Source organism: Parasteatoda tepidariorum, chromosome 6 (assembly GCF_043381705.1).
Source record: "Parasteatoda tepidariorum isolate YZ-2023 chromosome 6, CAS_Ptep_4.0, whole genome shotgun sequence".
Classification (NCBI taxonomy): Eukaryota; Metazoa; Arthropoda; class Arachnida; order Araneae; family Theridiidae; genus Parasteatoda; species Parasteatoda tepidariorum.
In genome coordinates this window covers 55,765,081-55,780,640 of record NC_092209.1, presented here as the reverse complement: position 1 = coordinate 55,780,640, position 15,560 = coordinate 55,765,081, and the positions used below count along the sequence as shown (strand labels likewise).

The window sequence follows — 15,560 nt, the reverse complement described above, 5'->3', positions numbered from 1 at the left end:
TATTTTTTTCAAAATTACTTTAATTAAGCAACAAAGATATAGCAATTATGAAAAAGATAAAACAAATTTTGAGAAAATTGATTACATATTCTCATATACGGAATTTTATTGCAAACATAATCATAATAATTGATAACATATTCTAATATGCAGAAATCTTATTGCACACATAATCATAATAATGGATAACATATTCTCATATGCAGAAATCTTATTGCACACATAATATAACGAAATCTTAAACAGAAATTAAATGGATTTCAAAATTTGAACAGAATTAAAATAGTAATAAAAATAATCAAAGAGGAGATAAAAAAACAAAACAAATTTGATTGATTTATTTACCAGATATTGATGCCATTAAAATTTAGATTTATTGTGAAACTCAAAATGGCTTTTTCCTAGCTTTAACAATTGTCATCTTAGCATTGCAGTGCACCAAGCCATACCAAATATAAGAGTCATCTACAGGTTTTGCAGTGCATCATATCATACAAAATGTTAAGTTCTTATTTACAGGTTTGAATTACAAAAATGTGGAACTGATTGTTACAGTCTATTTCATCATCAGCACAAGAAGTGGAGTATGAGGGATCCAGTTATAATAATGAATTTTACAACACTATATAAAATCACCATGTAAAATTCCTGTATCACAAGTTGAGGCACCGTCCAAAAAAAGCAAAGCATGTCTACAAAGGCTGTTTGTCGGCCAATGTATCAATGAGGTTACAGTTCTGAACTTTTGAGACCATGCTGCAGAGACAAGCTCACTGCCTTAACAATTGTGCCATTACAGTTACCTAATTTGAATTAAAACATCAACTGTACTTAGAATGAGTCTGCAGTTAAGATGGGTTTTTTTTAAAAATATTTCACCCTTGAAATTTTCTTATCCATTTTGTCATTGAAGAATAAGATAATATCTTATCCATTTTGTCATTGAAGAATAAGAGAAGATAATAGATTCTCTTAATTTTAAAAAACAAAACTTATCATTTTGGTGCTAATTATATTTTAGAACTCAATTATAAAGAGTAGGCTGCGATGTATAAGTGGTTAAGGAGCTGAACTGTCATCCTTGAAGGACGAGGGTTTAATTCCCAGAAGCAGCTTGGAGACTATCTTTAGATTGCTAGGTATTAAATTGTCTGGGAAATAAAGGCAGTTTGTGCACAATGCAGACCACTTTGTCATCCTTATGCTGTTGATCAAGAAATAGTGGAAACTTAAATATGTGTAACAATAAAATTAGAAACATTCCATTGCTCTCATTTAAGTTAAGGTAAAAACATATTTCAAAAATGGCATCAATATCTGGTTACCACCGGGAACCATGACTACAAAAAAATTTTCTCATGCAGAGAAGCAATTTGAACAAACAGACAACAAAATCTTTTCTCCCCTTTCAACAGGCACTTGATAAATACAATGAATTTATCTTCTCAGTCATAAAGACTTGTATCCTAAAAAAGGAAATAAATTGACACTATCATTGACATGCCACTAAACAGTGATATTGATAAATGTACAATATGAAACATGCTTATAAACCAGACAAAAAAAGTTCATCCCTACCTATATTTAGAAAAAAAATTTGGCTAAATTTGAAAGAGAAATGATTAAAAAGGAGCATATATACATTGCTATCAAGCACAAATTATGGCACAAAAATGTGCATACTGCAGCTTGGGTTCTTCCTCATAGTTGAAACACAAAATGACAGAAGAAAACAGGAGATAAATAGCAGTAAGAAGAAAAAAAAAGGCCTGACACGTGACCCAATCAGAAATAAAAATACTAAAATTGCATAAGAAAGCTGGTTTGTCTGCATATTTGGCTATATAAATGCACAATTATACAAGATACTGAAGTAAGAAAAAGTTTTGCTCAAAAAATAATGAATTTAGTAAAAATACTAAAAAATAATTTCCGAGTGGTTTAACCTATAAGAAAGAACTTAATAAGATAATTAAATAAGACATATATAAGTAAGTGTGTGAATGGGAGGGTAGAATAAGGACAATGTCTAAACGAAAATATGCTTAGAATCTCAGTTTATGTTGTCAAAATTTTAAGTTATTTTTTAAAAAAATTTCTGGTATTACGAATTAAATAACTTAACTGTTACTCTGTTTAAATAAATAATCCTAAGAAACTGTAGCTGTAAGATATTACTAGATTAAAAACTTCATTCACTACAAAAATATTACAAATTGGAAATGACAGACTTGCCAGATGTGAAAGAGAAGAAACAAAAAGTGATTTGAAAAATAAAACAGAAAGTTGCCGTTAACGAAAAATAAAGGTGATAAACTAAACTAGAAAAATCACAGTGCAGCAGCGAAGCAACCTGATCTTACATTTATACTTAGTATCAGGTCAAAATTAAAAAGTATTTGGATTTTACTTTAAAAAATCAATAAAAAAAGGTAACTTCTGTACACTAGCCAAATCATTCAACAAAAAAATAAGCACCTTTTAAGCACTTAAAAAAATATAATTAGGCAGTGTTGGAAAGTTTTTGACAATTGACGGTTTTATCTCGTTTTAACCGTCATGTCAAAACAAATAGCATTGTCTTTGACAATTGTAAAAAATCATGAAGTTTTGAATCATATAAAATGAACGGCGTTATCATACACTACAGACTGACAATACAATACGCCAAAATAGATTGGGATTGAATTAATTGTGGAAACGTTGAATATAACAATGTAAACCATTTTATAGTGAAAATCAACAAGGAAAAAATCTCATTTTGAAAAAGGGAAAATTAAGCACTTTTTAAAAACACCCAATGAAAAAAGCACCTTTAGGGGCTTTTAAAAAACGAAAATAAGCACCTTTAAACTTTTTAAAAACACTATGCACACTGGTAATAGAAATAATTAAAAAATAAATAAATAAAAGCTTACCAAGCTAAGTTGTGGTAGGCACCACATGGAATTCTCACACGGATAGTCTTCAAACTGTCTCATAACTGTTTCGTTCCAAACCTGAAATAGACATTTAAACATTTTGTTTCATACATGAATAAAAACATCTAAAATAGTTTAAAAAAGTTACTTGCAGGGGAATTTAAGTAAAACTCTTAATTGCAAAGGCAAAAACTAAAGCAAATTCAGGAGCTCTGTATATAACTGTTGTTATGAACAAGTAGATTTATAAAATAACTGAGAAAAACAGTTCAATGAGCAGCGAAGCAACCTGATCTTACCTTTATACTTAGTATCAGGTGAACTGTAAAAATTATTTGGATTTCACTTTAAAAAATCAATAAAAAATAACAACTTCTGTACAGTAATAATAAAAAAAAGCTTACCGAACTAAGTTGTGTTTGGCACCACATGGGATCCCCATTTGTAAGCTGTTCTGGAGATGCATCAGTGGAATTTTCAGACGGATAGCCTTCGAACTGACTCGTAACTGTTTCTTTCCAGACCTTAAATAGATATTTAAACATTAAGTAATAATATTAGTAGTCATTGGATTTTAAAAAACAGTATTTTTTCTTCAAGAAAAAATACTAAGCTACACTTAAAATATTAATACTTACAGAACTAAACTGTGACTGCATAGGATTCGTTTCTATGAGTTCTTCTGGAGATGCATCAGTAGAATCTTCATTTAGATATTCTTCTAACTGTGTTAGATCCATGTCTTCCCAATCCTAAAGTAAATATTTAAAGAATATACTCATTGGATTTAAAAATACAGGGTGTTTTCTAATGACCACCTTAAATATATATTTTGAGAAATCTTGTCACTTGTGAAGTAGAAAGATATTTTAAAATCATTTTTCTTTATTAGTGATTCAATGGAATGCAATAGCATTTCTGTTGTCCTTTAATGCTAACTTGTGATTACATTTTACTTATTTCAGGCGAGCAAGTGGACAAAAATAAAAAAAAAAGCTGAACTTTTACAACAGACACTATGAGGCAGGAAGTGTTCAATCTAATGCTGTGATATCAATAAGACATATAAAATAATAACTTCTAACTCTGTCGTGCGATTTTTAAAATTAAAAGTGGCAGAAGCATTTAGACAGTGAAATTAAAATGCTTCTCATATACAATTTTAAACTTCTTTGAGACCTACTATATTGCAGAAAATTAAGCAAATAAGGCTTAATAATAATCATCTTAAATTAATTGCCAGCTAATCATTTTTAATTAAAACGGTCGCAAACTTTCACCTCAATATCTTCTGATAGATTATTACTAACAGTTTTAGTCACTTTGAATGTTTTGTTTAATGAATCATTCAGCTGTATTTATCAAATTGACTTCCATCGTAAAAATACATTCACCTTACGATGCACCACGTGAAAAGGACTCTAGTAAACAAAAAACAAATATGAGTACGGACAAATGCACAAACAGCCAAAAATAAGAACTAGCGGAGTCGAGAGAACTATAATAATATTCACGGATGTGCAAATTCAATATGCATTGCATCAGCGAGGAAACTGATCATTGTTTGATATTCCATGATTGCTTCGATGATCATTCTTTCTCTGAAGGCTACTGCAGGGAAAAAATGTTCCATTCCAAGTATAACTATTTTTCAAGCAGCTTGGGTTTCAGCAGTTATAGGGGTCTGTAATCTTTTTAGCAGTAATCTTTTCATCCCTGTTATTTGGACTTAACTTTTGATGAATTTCAGAGTTGAGTTCTTTTTCTCCGAGCAATGATAAAAATAATAAGACAAGTACAATGAACACTTATTTCAAAATCAAAATTTTTATTTTGGACAAGCAAGTCTAATAATATTTTTGATTTTTAAATAAGAAGCACCCACTGAACTATATGACCAGGAGAAAAAAAAAATACATCTGCATAATTTTTCAAACTATTATTTTTAGTTACCATGCAATTATTGATGAGTACGATATTTTTAAAAACAATTAAAATACATTTTAATTTTTTAAATTAAATGATTTGTTTTTTTGTTAACAACGAAAACTTTTTCAACCTATTTTGGCACTAATGCAAAATTTAATAAGTTTAAAAGGTAGACACTTAAAGTAGCATGTTCTACTTAAGGTACAAAAAGCATTACTAAATATAAGGTGAACTTTATTAATCACAATAAAATGTCCTAAAAAATACTTAAAACAAACAGCAACTTTCCACAGGGTGCGTAGCCAAATCTTTGAGTCAAAAATAAGCACTTTTTAAAAACTTTTCAAGCACTTTACAAAAATTTTCAAGCACTCAAAAAATTCACATTCAATCAATGAAATAAAAAAGTAATCTAGCACAAAAAAATATTAATAATTTTTATTTATATTTTTAAAAAAGTTTCTAATCTATTTAACAATCTTACACTACAATAAACCCTTTCTTTCCAAGATAATTAAAAATATATATAGGTTACTAACCAGTTTTTAGCAATGTGGAGTTTGCCAGCTCTACTCTTAAAATGAATTACAATTGATTCAATCACATAAAACAAAGATTTATTAAGATTTATAATAACAATTTCACTTAAATGCAAAAAAGGATATAAACATACATAAGGCATATTTATTTTCCATACAGTTTCATATATAGTTTTCATGTTATTTCTTATCAACAAATAGTTAATTAAATGACAGGAACATTATTTTTTATCAGATAATTTGTTTTCTAGATCCAACAGTTCTTTCTGCTTTTTATTAATATCAATTCATATAGAATTAGTTTTTTTTCAAAAATGAAAATTTTCTGCCTGGTGAGCCAGCTCGCTTGCTTTATTCAGGTTTCTAACTATATATAAAAATCCAGTGATGGTGTGGCACCAGCCAATGAAATCTAAGGTATCACGTGACAGTATGAAAGAAGTAGCCAATCCAAGCGAGGATGCAGTTTTAAGCCAATCAGAAAAGAGAACGCATTCGCGTCAAAGCTTTTTGTTGATTTACTTTGAGTGGGTTTTTGCTGATTACATCTCATCTTATCTTATCATTCTTATGCCTATCCAGTGATTGATATCTTTTAATGTTTACATTTTTGTTGTTTGCTATTATAAAGCTTACTGAGGCTTGCTTACCTTAAAATGGTTAAATTTTAAATCACATTTATTTATTCAACTCATTTCAATCATTTGGAATTTCAGTATAATGTCTGACAGGACAGATCGCGATCGAGAATATCGCAGACAGCGGAGATTGGATCCCACGTTTCGTCAAAATGAACAAGAGCGTCGAAGAATAAATCGACAAAATAATCGAGAGCTTACTAATGCCCGCCAAAGAGAAAATCGAAGTAGGGCAGCTAATCGTCTTCGAGAAATAGATGAAAATCAGTATTTGGGAGAATCGTACAGTCGTGACTGTCCACCTCTTTTGATTGGATCTATGTCTGTAGAATGCTCTCATTGCAGGGCACTATCCTTTGTAGCAGAGCATGGAAGAATAAAACACAATTGCTGTCACAATGGCAAGATAAAGCTGAACCCAACTCATCCGTATCCAGAAACTTTGAAACAGCTTTTATTGGGAAATGACAATGACTCAATGAATTTCAGGCAAAATATACGTTTTCACAATTCGTCTTTTGCTATGGCAGCATTTTGTGCAACCCAAGAAATTCAATTTAAAGGTATAAGCTGTGTTGCTCTTCGTGGGGAAGTTAACGCAATGGCCACAACCAGCATCATGCCAGCGAACAATGAAAAACCACGTTTTGCGCAAATCTATATCCATGAAAATGAAACTGCTTTGGCCTGCCGAACATCTGAGCGCTGCAAACCAAGTGTTTTAAAAATCATTCAAGATGTTATGCAGCTAAACCCATACGCTCAAGTGTATAAATCGCTGTTTGAAGCTTATAAGAGGCATCCTACGGAGAGTGTTCGCCTTGAATTTCACAAGTTGACCACTACTGATGGCAGACGTTATAATCTTCCAACATCTGGTGCTGCTGCTGAAGTGTCGGCTGTTGTTGTGACAGGTGCTGAAGGTTTAATACCTGATCATGTACAATTTATCGCATACCCAAAACACCAGTTTGTGTGTCAAAAGATGTATAAACTGTCTCATCATGTGGAACCAATGGTTTTCCCATTGCTTTTTCCATCAGGTGATCCTGGTTATTCCCTAAACGTACCAAATAATGCAGGATCAAGTCGTGTTACTGCTGTACAGTATTTTGGATGGCGGTTGCGAGTGCTTAGAGACTTTAACATTTTCACCTCTGCTGGTCGTTTATCCCAGCAATATATTCTACATGGTTACATTACTATGGAGTGGAACAGGCTGAATTATATCAAAAGTCATCAGAATTTATTTCGGAGAGAAACACTTCAAGGGCTGATTGATCATGTGCAGTATAGTTCCGCCAATACCTCAGACATTGTACGACTTGGGCGAGCTGTCATTCTTCCATCATCATTTGTTGGCAGTCCGAGAGCAATGCAGCAGCATTTCCAAGATTGTATGGCTCTCTCAAGAGATGTCGGACGACCTGATTTGTTTGTAACTTTCACAGCAAATCCACAGTGGCCAGAAATTAGAGAATACTTGAGTCAACTTCCAACAGGATTCACTGCAAGTGACATTCCACATGTTGTTGTACGAGCATTCTATTGCAGATTTGAGGAGTTTGTGAAAGAGATAGCTGCAGGAAAGGTTTTTGGCAAAATAATGGGCTATACTTTTAATATTGAATTTCAAAAGAGAGGTCTCCCACATGCCCATTGTTTATTCATTCTCAACCCACGTGACAAATTGCTGACCCCATCATCAATTGATAGATTTATCTGTGCTGAAATACCTCCAAAAGATAATTTTCCAAATCTGCATCAAAAAGTGTCCAAACATATGTTACATGGCCCACATAGTGAAGCAACTCCATGTTATGACAAAACAAGTGGCATCTGTACAAAAAAATTTCCTTTCGCTTTTCGAGAAGAAACGGATATGTCTGGTGATGGTTTTCCTTTATATAGACGTAGAGATAACAGGAGTGATATGCATTTCTATAACAAACGTATTGGAAACTTGCTAATTCCTGTCGATAATTCGATGGTTGTTCCCTACAATGCCTATCTCCTTCTGAAATACAATTGTCATATCAATGTGGAGTACTGTGGAAGTGTAATGGCGTACAAATACATTTTTAAATATGTTAACAAAGGGCACGACAGAATCAAGGTGACAATTTCGAATGATGATAATGGGGTACAATTAAGAAATGAAGTTGACGAGTTCATCGATAGCCGATATGTAAGCTCAATGGAGGCAGCTTGGCGTTTATTGGAATTGCCGATGCATGACAACAGCCATACAGTTATTAGATTGCCAGTACATTTGCCTGGTAATCAACAGGTAACATTTCAAGAGGGTCAAGAAGTTAATGCCATAAATTCTGTGAATTCTGTAACTCAGTTGATGGGTTTTTTCCAGTTGAATGAGAATGATGTGGAAGCAAAATCTTTGAAATATATCGAGATCCCAAAGCATTATGTGTGGGTACAAAAAGATCGCCAATGGAAAAGAAGGCAACGTGGAAATAATAAGATAGTTGTTCGCATGTATGCCGTTTCACCCAGAGACAGTGAACGATTCTTCTTAAAATATTTGCTACATCATGTTTGTGGTCCAGTATCATTTGAGGATTTGCGAACAGTTGATGGCGTAACGTTCAACTCTTTTCGTGAAGCAGCTTATACTTTGGGATTTGGTGATGGGGACAATAAAATGGAGGAAATGTTAACAGAAGTGGTTCATTTTATGATGCCCAAAGAGCTCTGCGTTTTTTTCTCACATTTGTTATTGGCTTGCAATCAAATTGATGCCATTCAGTTGTGGGATAAATTTAAAAGCTACATGTGTGAAGATGCAAATGAGAATGAGTGCCTTCTGGAAATTGAAAGCCGTTTAAACAGTGAGGACAAAACTTTGTCTGACTATGGATTACCATCTGTTGTTACGATAGAACCATCAAATGTTGATGAAGTTTCTTCAGAGCAGCATCTCAAAATTTCTCAAGATATGATATCGAAACTTAACCTTGAACAGAAACAAGCCTTTCAAGAAATTATAAATTGCATTAATGATGTTAACAATTCCAACAAATTATTTTTTATCGATGGCCCAGGTGGTACTGGGAAAACTTTTTTATACAAATGCTTATACCATCACCAGAGGCATCTAAATAAAAACATTATATGTGTGGCTTGGACAGGCATTGCAGCCATATTATTACCAAATGGCCGAACAGCCCATCGGATTTTTAAGCTGCCATTGACAATGCCATCAGCAGAAGAACAACTTAGCCCTATTTATTTGGACAAAAGGACTAAACGTTTATTAGTCAATGCAGATCTCTTCATCTGGGATGAGGCCTCGATGATACCTGGTGTTGCTCTTAAATTAATTGATGTCACCCTGAGAGACTTATTGAAATCCGAAGCACCATATGGAGGGAAATGCTTTCTATTTGGCGGTGACTTTAGACAAGTTTTGCCGGTTATCAAAAGAGCAGGCAAACACCAAATTGTGAATGGAACAATGAAATGTTTGCCGATGTGGGAAACAGTAAAGCGATTTTCGCTTAACAAAAATATGCGTGCTACAGCACAAAGCTTCGGTGATTGGCTTCTTACTGTTGGAAACGGTTCAGTATCTCATCTGACAGTTCGTGAATTCCTATGTGAAAACATAATTAGTGAAGTTTTCGGTGAAATACTAACTGAAGATGTATTACGCACCTCAGTTCTTCTTGCTCCACTAAATGATCAAGTTCATAAACTTAACAGTGCCGTCCTACAAAAACTGCCCGGCAATATTATTGAATGCCGTTCATATGATAAAGCTACTTCATGTGATGGTGATGAAACGGACGATGAAAGTGTAATGTTGCGCTTTCAGCCAGAATATTTGGCAAAAGTCAATATCACAGGATTACCGCTTCATAATCTTCAACTTAAAGTTGGAGCTGTAGTGATGCTAATCAGAAATTTGTGTATTGCCGATGGATTGTGCAATGGCACACGTTTGATTGTACGGAAAATAACTAAAAATGTTCTCTTTTGTACAGTTATGACTGGAAGTAAAGCTGGTAGTTCAGCTTGCATCCCTCGCATTACTTTAAATACTGGTGATAATAAAGAGTTGCCCTTTGTTTTGCATCGCACGCAATTTCCAGTCAGACTCGCATTCGCTATGACAATCAATAAAGCTCAAGGCCAGACTTTTGACAAAGTTGGCCTTTACATAGACCAGAATTCTCCACTATTTGGCCATGGCCAACTATATGTTGCTTTATCAAGGTGCCGGAGCATGTCTGGGATAAAAATTCAGATTGTTGGTGCAAATAGTGACATTGAAAGTTCCTCAATTAAGAACATTGTTTACACAGAAGTTTTGTAAATATCTTATTTTTGTGCATATTTTTTTCTTTGATAACCATTATGGTAAATTGTTATTATGTTTTTTATTTTTGTTTCTATAATTTGAATGTAAATTAATTGGGGGGTGATGCCCTCTAAAGAGAGCATCCAGTACATGATTCCCTTTGAATTTAATCATGTTGCTTTAAGAACATTGTTTATGCAGAAGTTTTGTAAATATCTTATTTTTTTGCATAGTTTTTTTCTTTGATAACCATTATGGTAAATTGTGATTGTTTTTTATTTTTGTTTTTATAATTTGAATGTCAATTAATAGGGGGGGGGATGACGCACTCTAAAGGGAGCGTCCGGCATCCAGTATATGATTCCCTCTGAATTGAATCAAATCTGCTCTGCCACACGTGCTTCGGTAACGGAACTTCAGTTCCGGCTAATGCCCTTATAATAACTTCTAATATATATGTATTCGAATCTCATTATCATGATAGAATTCCTTGCAAATTACTAAAAATTTTGTATTTTACTGATTATTAAGTTGATTGATTAGTACATTGTTAAATAAAATCCCTTATGCTCTGCTGCGCATTTAAATCCTTATATAAATGTATTAAAATTTGTTCGCGAAGCAAACAAAGAAGAATTGCGTAGCAATTCTCGGGGGTTGGCGAGCGGTAGCGAGCAGGGGGCGGAGCCCCCTAGTATTATATATTTCGCTAAATCTATTCTTTTCTTTTTTATGCAGAACATTTCTTCCTCTTTAGTTTTCTTTTATTTTCACTTTCCTTTTCTCTAGCCTTTTTGGCTTCTAGGTACACTCTATACTAAGCATTTGCGCTGCTACATGAAACACGCATTTCTCTCGTTATTTCAACTTTATGGAGCTCTCCACCTTTTTTTACATTATCGTAAATAATTCTCTGTGAAATACAGGAATTGTCACTCAATTTCAATGTTCTTGTTCACACTGAATCCTCTTTCCACTCACGCCTGTCCATGAGAAAGACTCAAAATTTATTACCCTCAAAATAAGGGATAATCATCTAATCTTGTTTTCTTATGGTCAAAGTTTCTGAAGGCACTTGCGTCAGGTATGACCACTTGTTTGTGAAAGTCTGAAAATACTGATACACATTCTCTTTCTTCAGTCTGATTCAGCCGATATAAAGTTAAAAGAATATTTTTCATCCAAAAAGAAACGGATGTAAATCGAAACAATCAGTACTTTCCTACATCATTGGTTCAACCCAAATGAATTCAACTTGATATTGAAGTCAGAACAAAAGCCCCCGTCAAAAAAGTGGTGAAAGTAAAATAAAATAAACAAGAATAAAATTAAAGTAAATTAAAAAGAAAAACAGGATCTGATATTTTCTATCCGAATTGGAGCACTCTGGTTTCGGTTTAAAGTGTATGCGTAAGTCACAACGTGGGTACGACATGAAGATTGCGTGAATGATTCCATAGCAAACACCCCATTTTTCGTGAAATGCATGGGATCAACCAGATATGACTGAAGAAAAAAAAAATTATTCGTGAAAAAAAGTACTTTTTAAAAACGTCAGCTGAAAAAAGCACCTTTAAAAGCTTTTAAAAACGAAATCCCCCAAAAAGCACCTTTAAGTACTTTTTACAAACGCTACGCACCCTGTTCCAGTTCCACAAACAGAATTAAAATTCCTAATAATTAATTATCACAGTAGTAGGTTCTCTTATTTAACTTTAAATTATAATCTTTAAAAAATACAATTAATCTATTTAGTTTTAAAAACAAGACTAATTCAAATAAAAGATTTAAGTGAAAATATGTTTACCATTATATTACCAATGTCCACATCTGAAAAGATTTCCGATGGGAGAATAGGGACCATGATATCGTAACCATGCTGCCAAGGAGAGATGGAAAAAAAATATATATTTTAGAACTAAATTATGATTTTATTTTCAACAAAAATTTATTTATCTTTCCCAAAATCTTTATTTTTATATGCTAGTTCTTAAGTTGATGCTATTAAAAAAATTAAAAAGAAGAAAGAGTGATTAAACCCTTTGAGATATAAATTGTATTTTTTATAATGTAATTTTTGCCGACCGGCCTGTGTAGGGGTTAGGGAACTGCCCTTGCATCAGAAAGGTTCTGGGTGCAAATCCAGGGCAAGACATGGATGTTCTTTCCTTCTCTATCTGTCCTTACTGTGGGGTGACTGTCAGGGACACCATCTAATATGGTGTCCCTGAAAGAGTGGCCAACAAATCTGCCCTTAGATGCCCAGGTGGGTCATTTGAAAAAGATGGGAATCGGGGGGGAGGGGGGGAAATAATGTTAATTTCTTAAAATATAAAAAGAACTTTGATCGAAGGAGATAAAAGTTATTTCTTATTTTGAACTGTTTAAGTCTTTAAGTCCAAGTCTTTTGAACAAGTTAATTCTCATTTATTTCTGCTTATTGTGTTACATATTCCATGTGGCAGAATCGCAATGGCACGGCGACATTGTTCAGTTCTAACACTGTTCTTTCTAAGAGTTTTTAAGGGGGACGACCCACCCTACTGGCCCTTTTATAGCAATAAATGCACCCTCTTCGTAAAAATAAGCTGCTAACTCTAAAAAACATTATCTTTTTATTGTGATTCCAGTTATAAAAAAGATGAAAAGTGTTATCCGTGTATAGACACTTAATTGTGATTACTATTAAATTTTGTATGTGATTTTAAATTTTATTTAAAACTAGTTTTCAAATTTTAAAACTATTTTTTAAATAAACACCTTTAAAAAAAATGCATCTTTAAATGTTTGTTTACTCTAAATTGCAGTATAAATTACAGAAAAAGCTTTCAAGTTGTTTTTCAATTAATTCGTTTGCTTAAATTTCTTGAGAAAAAACTAAAGTTTTTTTTTTTTTTTACTTCTAACGGCAGGCATTTAACTTTTACGTTCTTCGTCTAGGAAGAACCCGGAAGTATTACTCATTTAACGTTAACCCAGTGGGCACCTCTGAACCTAAGTCACGGAAACGAGCAACATTACCCACGCCACAGATACCCGTTTATAGGGTGGGCCACATTTATACAATCGAGAACAACACACAAAGAGAAACATCCATGCCCTGAGAGGGATTCGAACTCGCAGCCATTGGCTTCGCAGTCAGGAACGCTAATCACACAACCATCTGGTCGGCAGGAAAAAAATGCATTTTGATTAATTATTTTGTAAACTACAAATTTTTCTCTTATTTCGATAATGGGAAAGAATTACTTTTTGAAATATACTAATAAAATAGTGTGAGAGGGTAATTTAAAAATTGTTAAGGATAAAATTCAGTTACTACATATTACACATTTCGATATATATTTACGATGCTATAAGTAAATGCCCTTTCAATACTCAAAGTGCCCTGCTCTTTTTTATTCCTACGGAGAACTTTTATTTTTGCTTTGGTTTATAATTTCGTTATTCTTTTTTGCAGAAAGTTTAACACAAATTTATTTTCTCTAGAATTAACAGTCAAAACATGCCTTTTTCTAGCAATGAAGTGAAATTTTTTATTTTGGTCATATAAGTCTTGGGTTTGAAGGGAAAAGAAATGCTCGTGGCTTTTAGGATCTGCGCAGTGATAAAAATTATTTTTTCTATCATTTAAAGTTCATATAATTTATTAACAAAAACTCTATAAAATTCAAAAACATTTTCAAAAATTTGACACAACTATGATAAAAAAAGTAATTTCCGATAATTATTGCAGAGAAAATTGTAAAAATCATGCATTTTTTTGTAATTCAGAAAAACAATCAACACAGCATAGATAAAATATCTTTTTCAAAGATAGAAAATTAAGCCATTTTTTACACACCCAAATAAAATTACGTATTAAATTGAAAAATATATAAAAAAGACAAATTTTGTAATTACAGCGCTTCTGTTACTCTAGTAACACATATATTTGTCATTATTAAAAGTTTCTTGTATAAAAGATATTGGTGATAGTGAGATTTATCACATAAAAGTCGAAAAATTCTGCCACAGGGCCTTCTGTATTTTGAACTTTTTTATTTTCCATGCACAGTTGATACTTTTAATCTGAGTAATAGTTCACAGTAATAAAAACTATCAAAATCTTTCTTTCTAGAGAAGAAAACATTTAATTTCAGAAATATATAATTTATGCAGAAAATATGAAATTACCTCTAAAACTAAGGCAGCGGTCGAAGCACACATCTCTCTTCCAGCATTCGCCTGGGCGGCGGTCGAAGCACACATCTCTCTTCCGGCATACGCCTGGGCGGCGGTCGAAGCACACATCTCTCTTCCGGCATTCGCCTGGGCGGCGGTCGAAGCACACACCTCTCTTCCGGCATTCGCCTGGGCGGCGGTCGAAGCACACATCGCTCGTTCAACAGTGGTCGGAGCATACAGAACGACCTAGGTAAACACAATAAATATTTTAGATAGAATTTCACGCTATTGTTATAAAATTCCAGTGTTTTCTTATTCTTAGAACGTAATTATTCTTAGAACTTATTCTCTAACTTAATTCAGGGAGCGTAGTAAGATTTCTCAGCAAAAAAGAAGCACCTTTTCAGTACTTTTTAATCAATCAAAAAATATTTTAAAACACTTTCCAAAAAAAATAATAATCATAATTAGGATCAGTGCAATAATAAATTTTTTTCAATCATTTACAGTTCTTAATTTAGAAACAAAATCAATACAATCCAAAAACTTTACTTATTCATGATAAAATAACTTGTTTTTGTTAAATATTGGACAGAAAATAGCGAAAATTATAAAGTTAAAAAAAAATGATTCTCCTTCCTGCAGTAATTTTTGAAGGATTTTTTTTTTGTCGGCAGGCATATATTCAAAAGATGCTTTTATTGCCCATTGGAGGGAAAAGAAATACTCATGATTTTTCTGTTCTCATTAGAGAATAATGAAATAAAAGAAAATAGGTTTTCTTTTTCTGCAGTTTTAGTTATTATTAAAGGTATTTTGCAGAAAGGTATTGATGCGATAGGGTTTGCTGTAAAAAGCTGGAAAAATTTTTTGCCTCGGGGCAGGCAATACGTGAAATTCAAATGGAACATTTACTTTTTATACTATGGCTTTATCGATGAATGTACGGGAATGAATTTCATAAAAACCTAAAACAAATTTTAAATAGAAAAAAATTCCTGAAATTTGAGCAAATGTATACGAGAAGCATATATCCAATATGTTA

General features: G+C 32.8%; 1 protein-coding gene across 5 annotated transcripts in view; it reads right to left on the bottom strand.

The window, feature by feature from the left end:
- LOC107449190 (uncharacterized) overlaps positions 1-15,560 on the bottom strand; it is a 32,693-nt gene continuing 17,133 nt past the window's right edge. For 4 of the 5 annotated variants that reach the window (XM_043052638.2, XM_043052642.2, XM_043052639.2 and 1 more), the window contains 6 exons: positions 14,525-14,761; positions 12,156-12,227; positions 3,560-3,673; positions 3,326-3,445; positions 2,919-2,999; positions 1-1,466 (listed from right to left, as the gene is read on the bottom strand). In XM_043052638.2, the coding sequence (XP_042908572.1) occupies positions 1,446-1,466; positions 2,919-2,999; positions 3,326-3,445; positions 3,560-3,673; positions 12,156-12,227; positions 14,525-14,761 (645 nt within the window). In that variant the 3' untranslated portion in view covers positions 1-1,445. The remainder of the gene's footprint in view (positions 1,467-2,918; positions 3,000-3,325; positions 3,446-3,559; positions 3,674-12,155; positions 12,228-14,524; positions 14,762-15,560) is intronic. The other variant, XM_043052641.2, reaches the window with a different exon arrangement.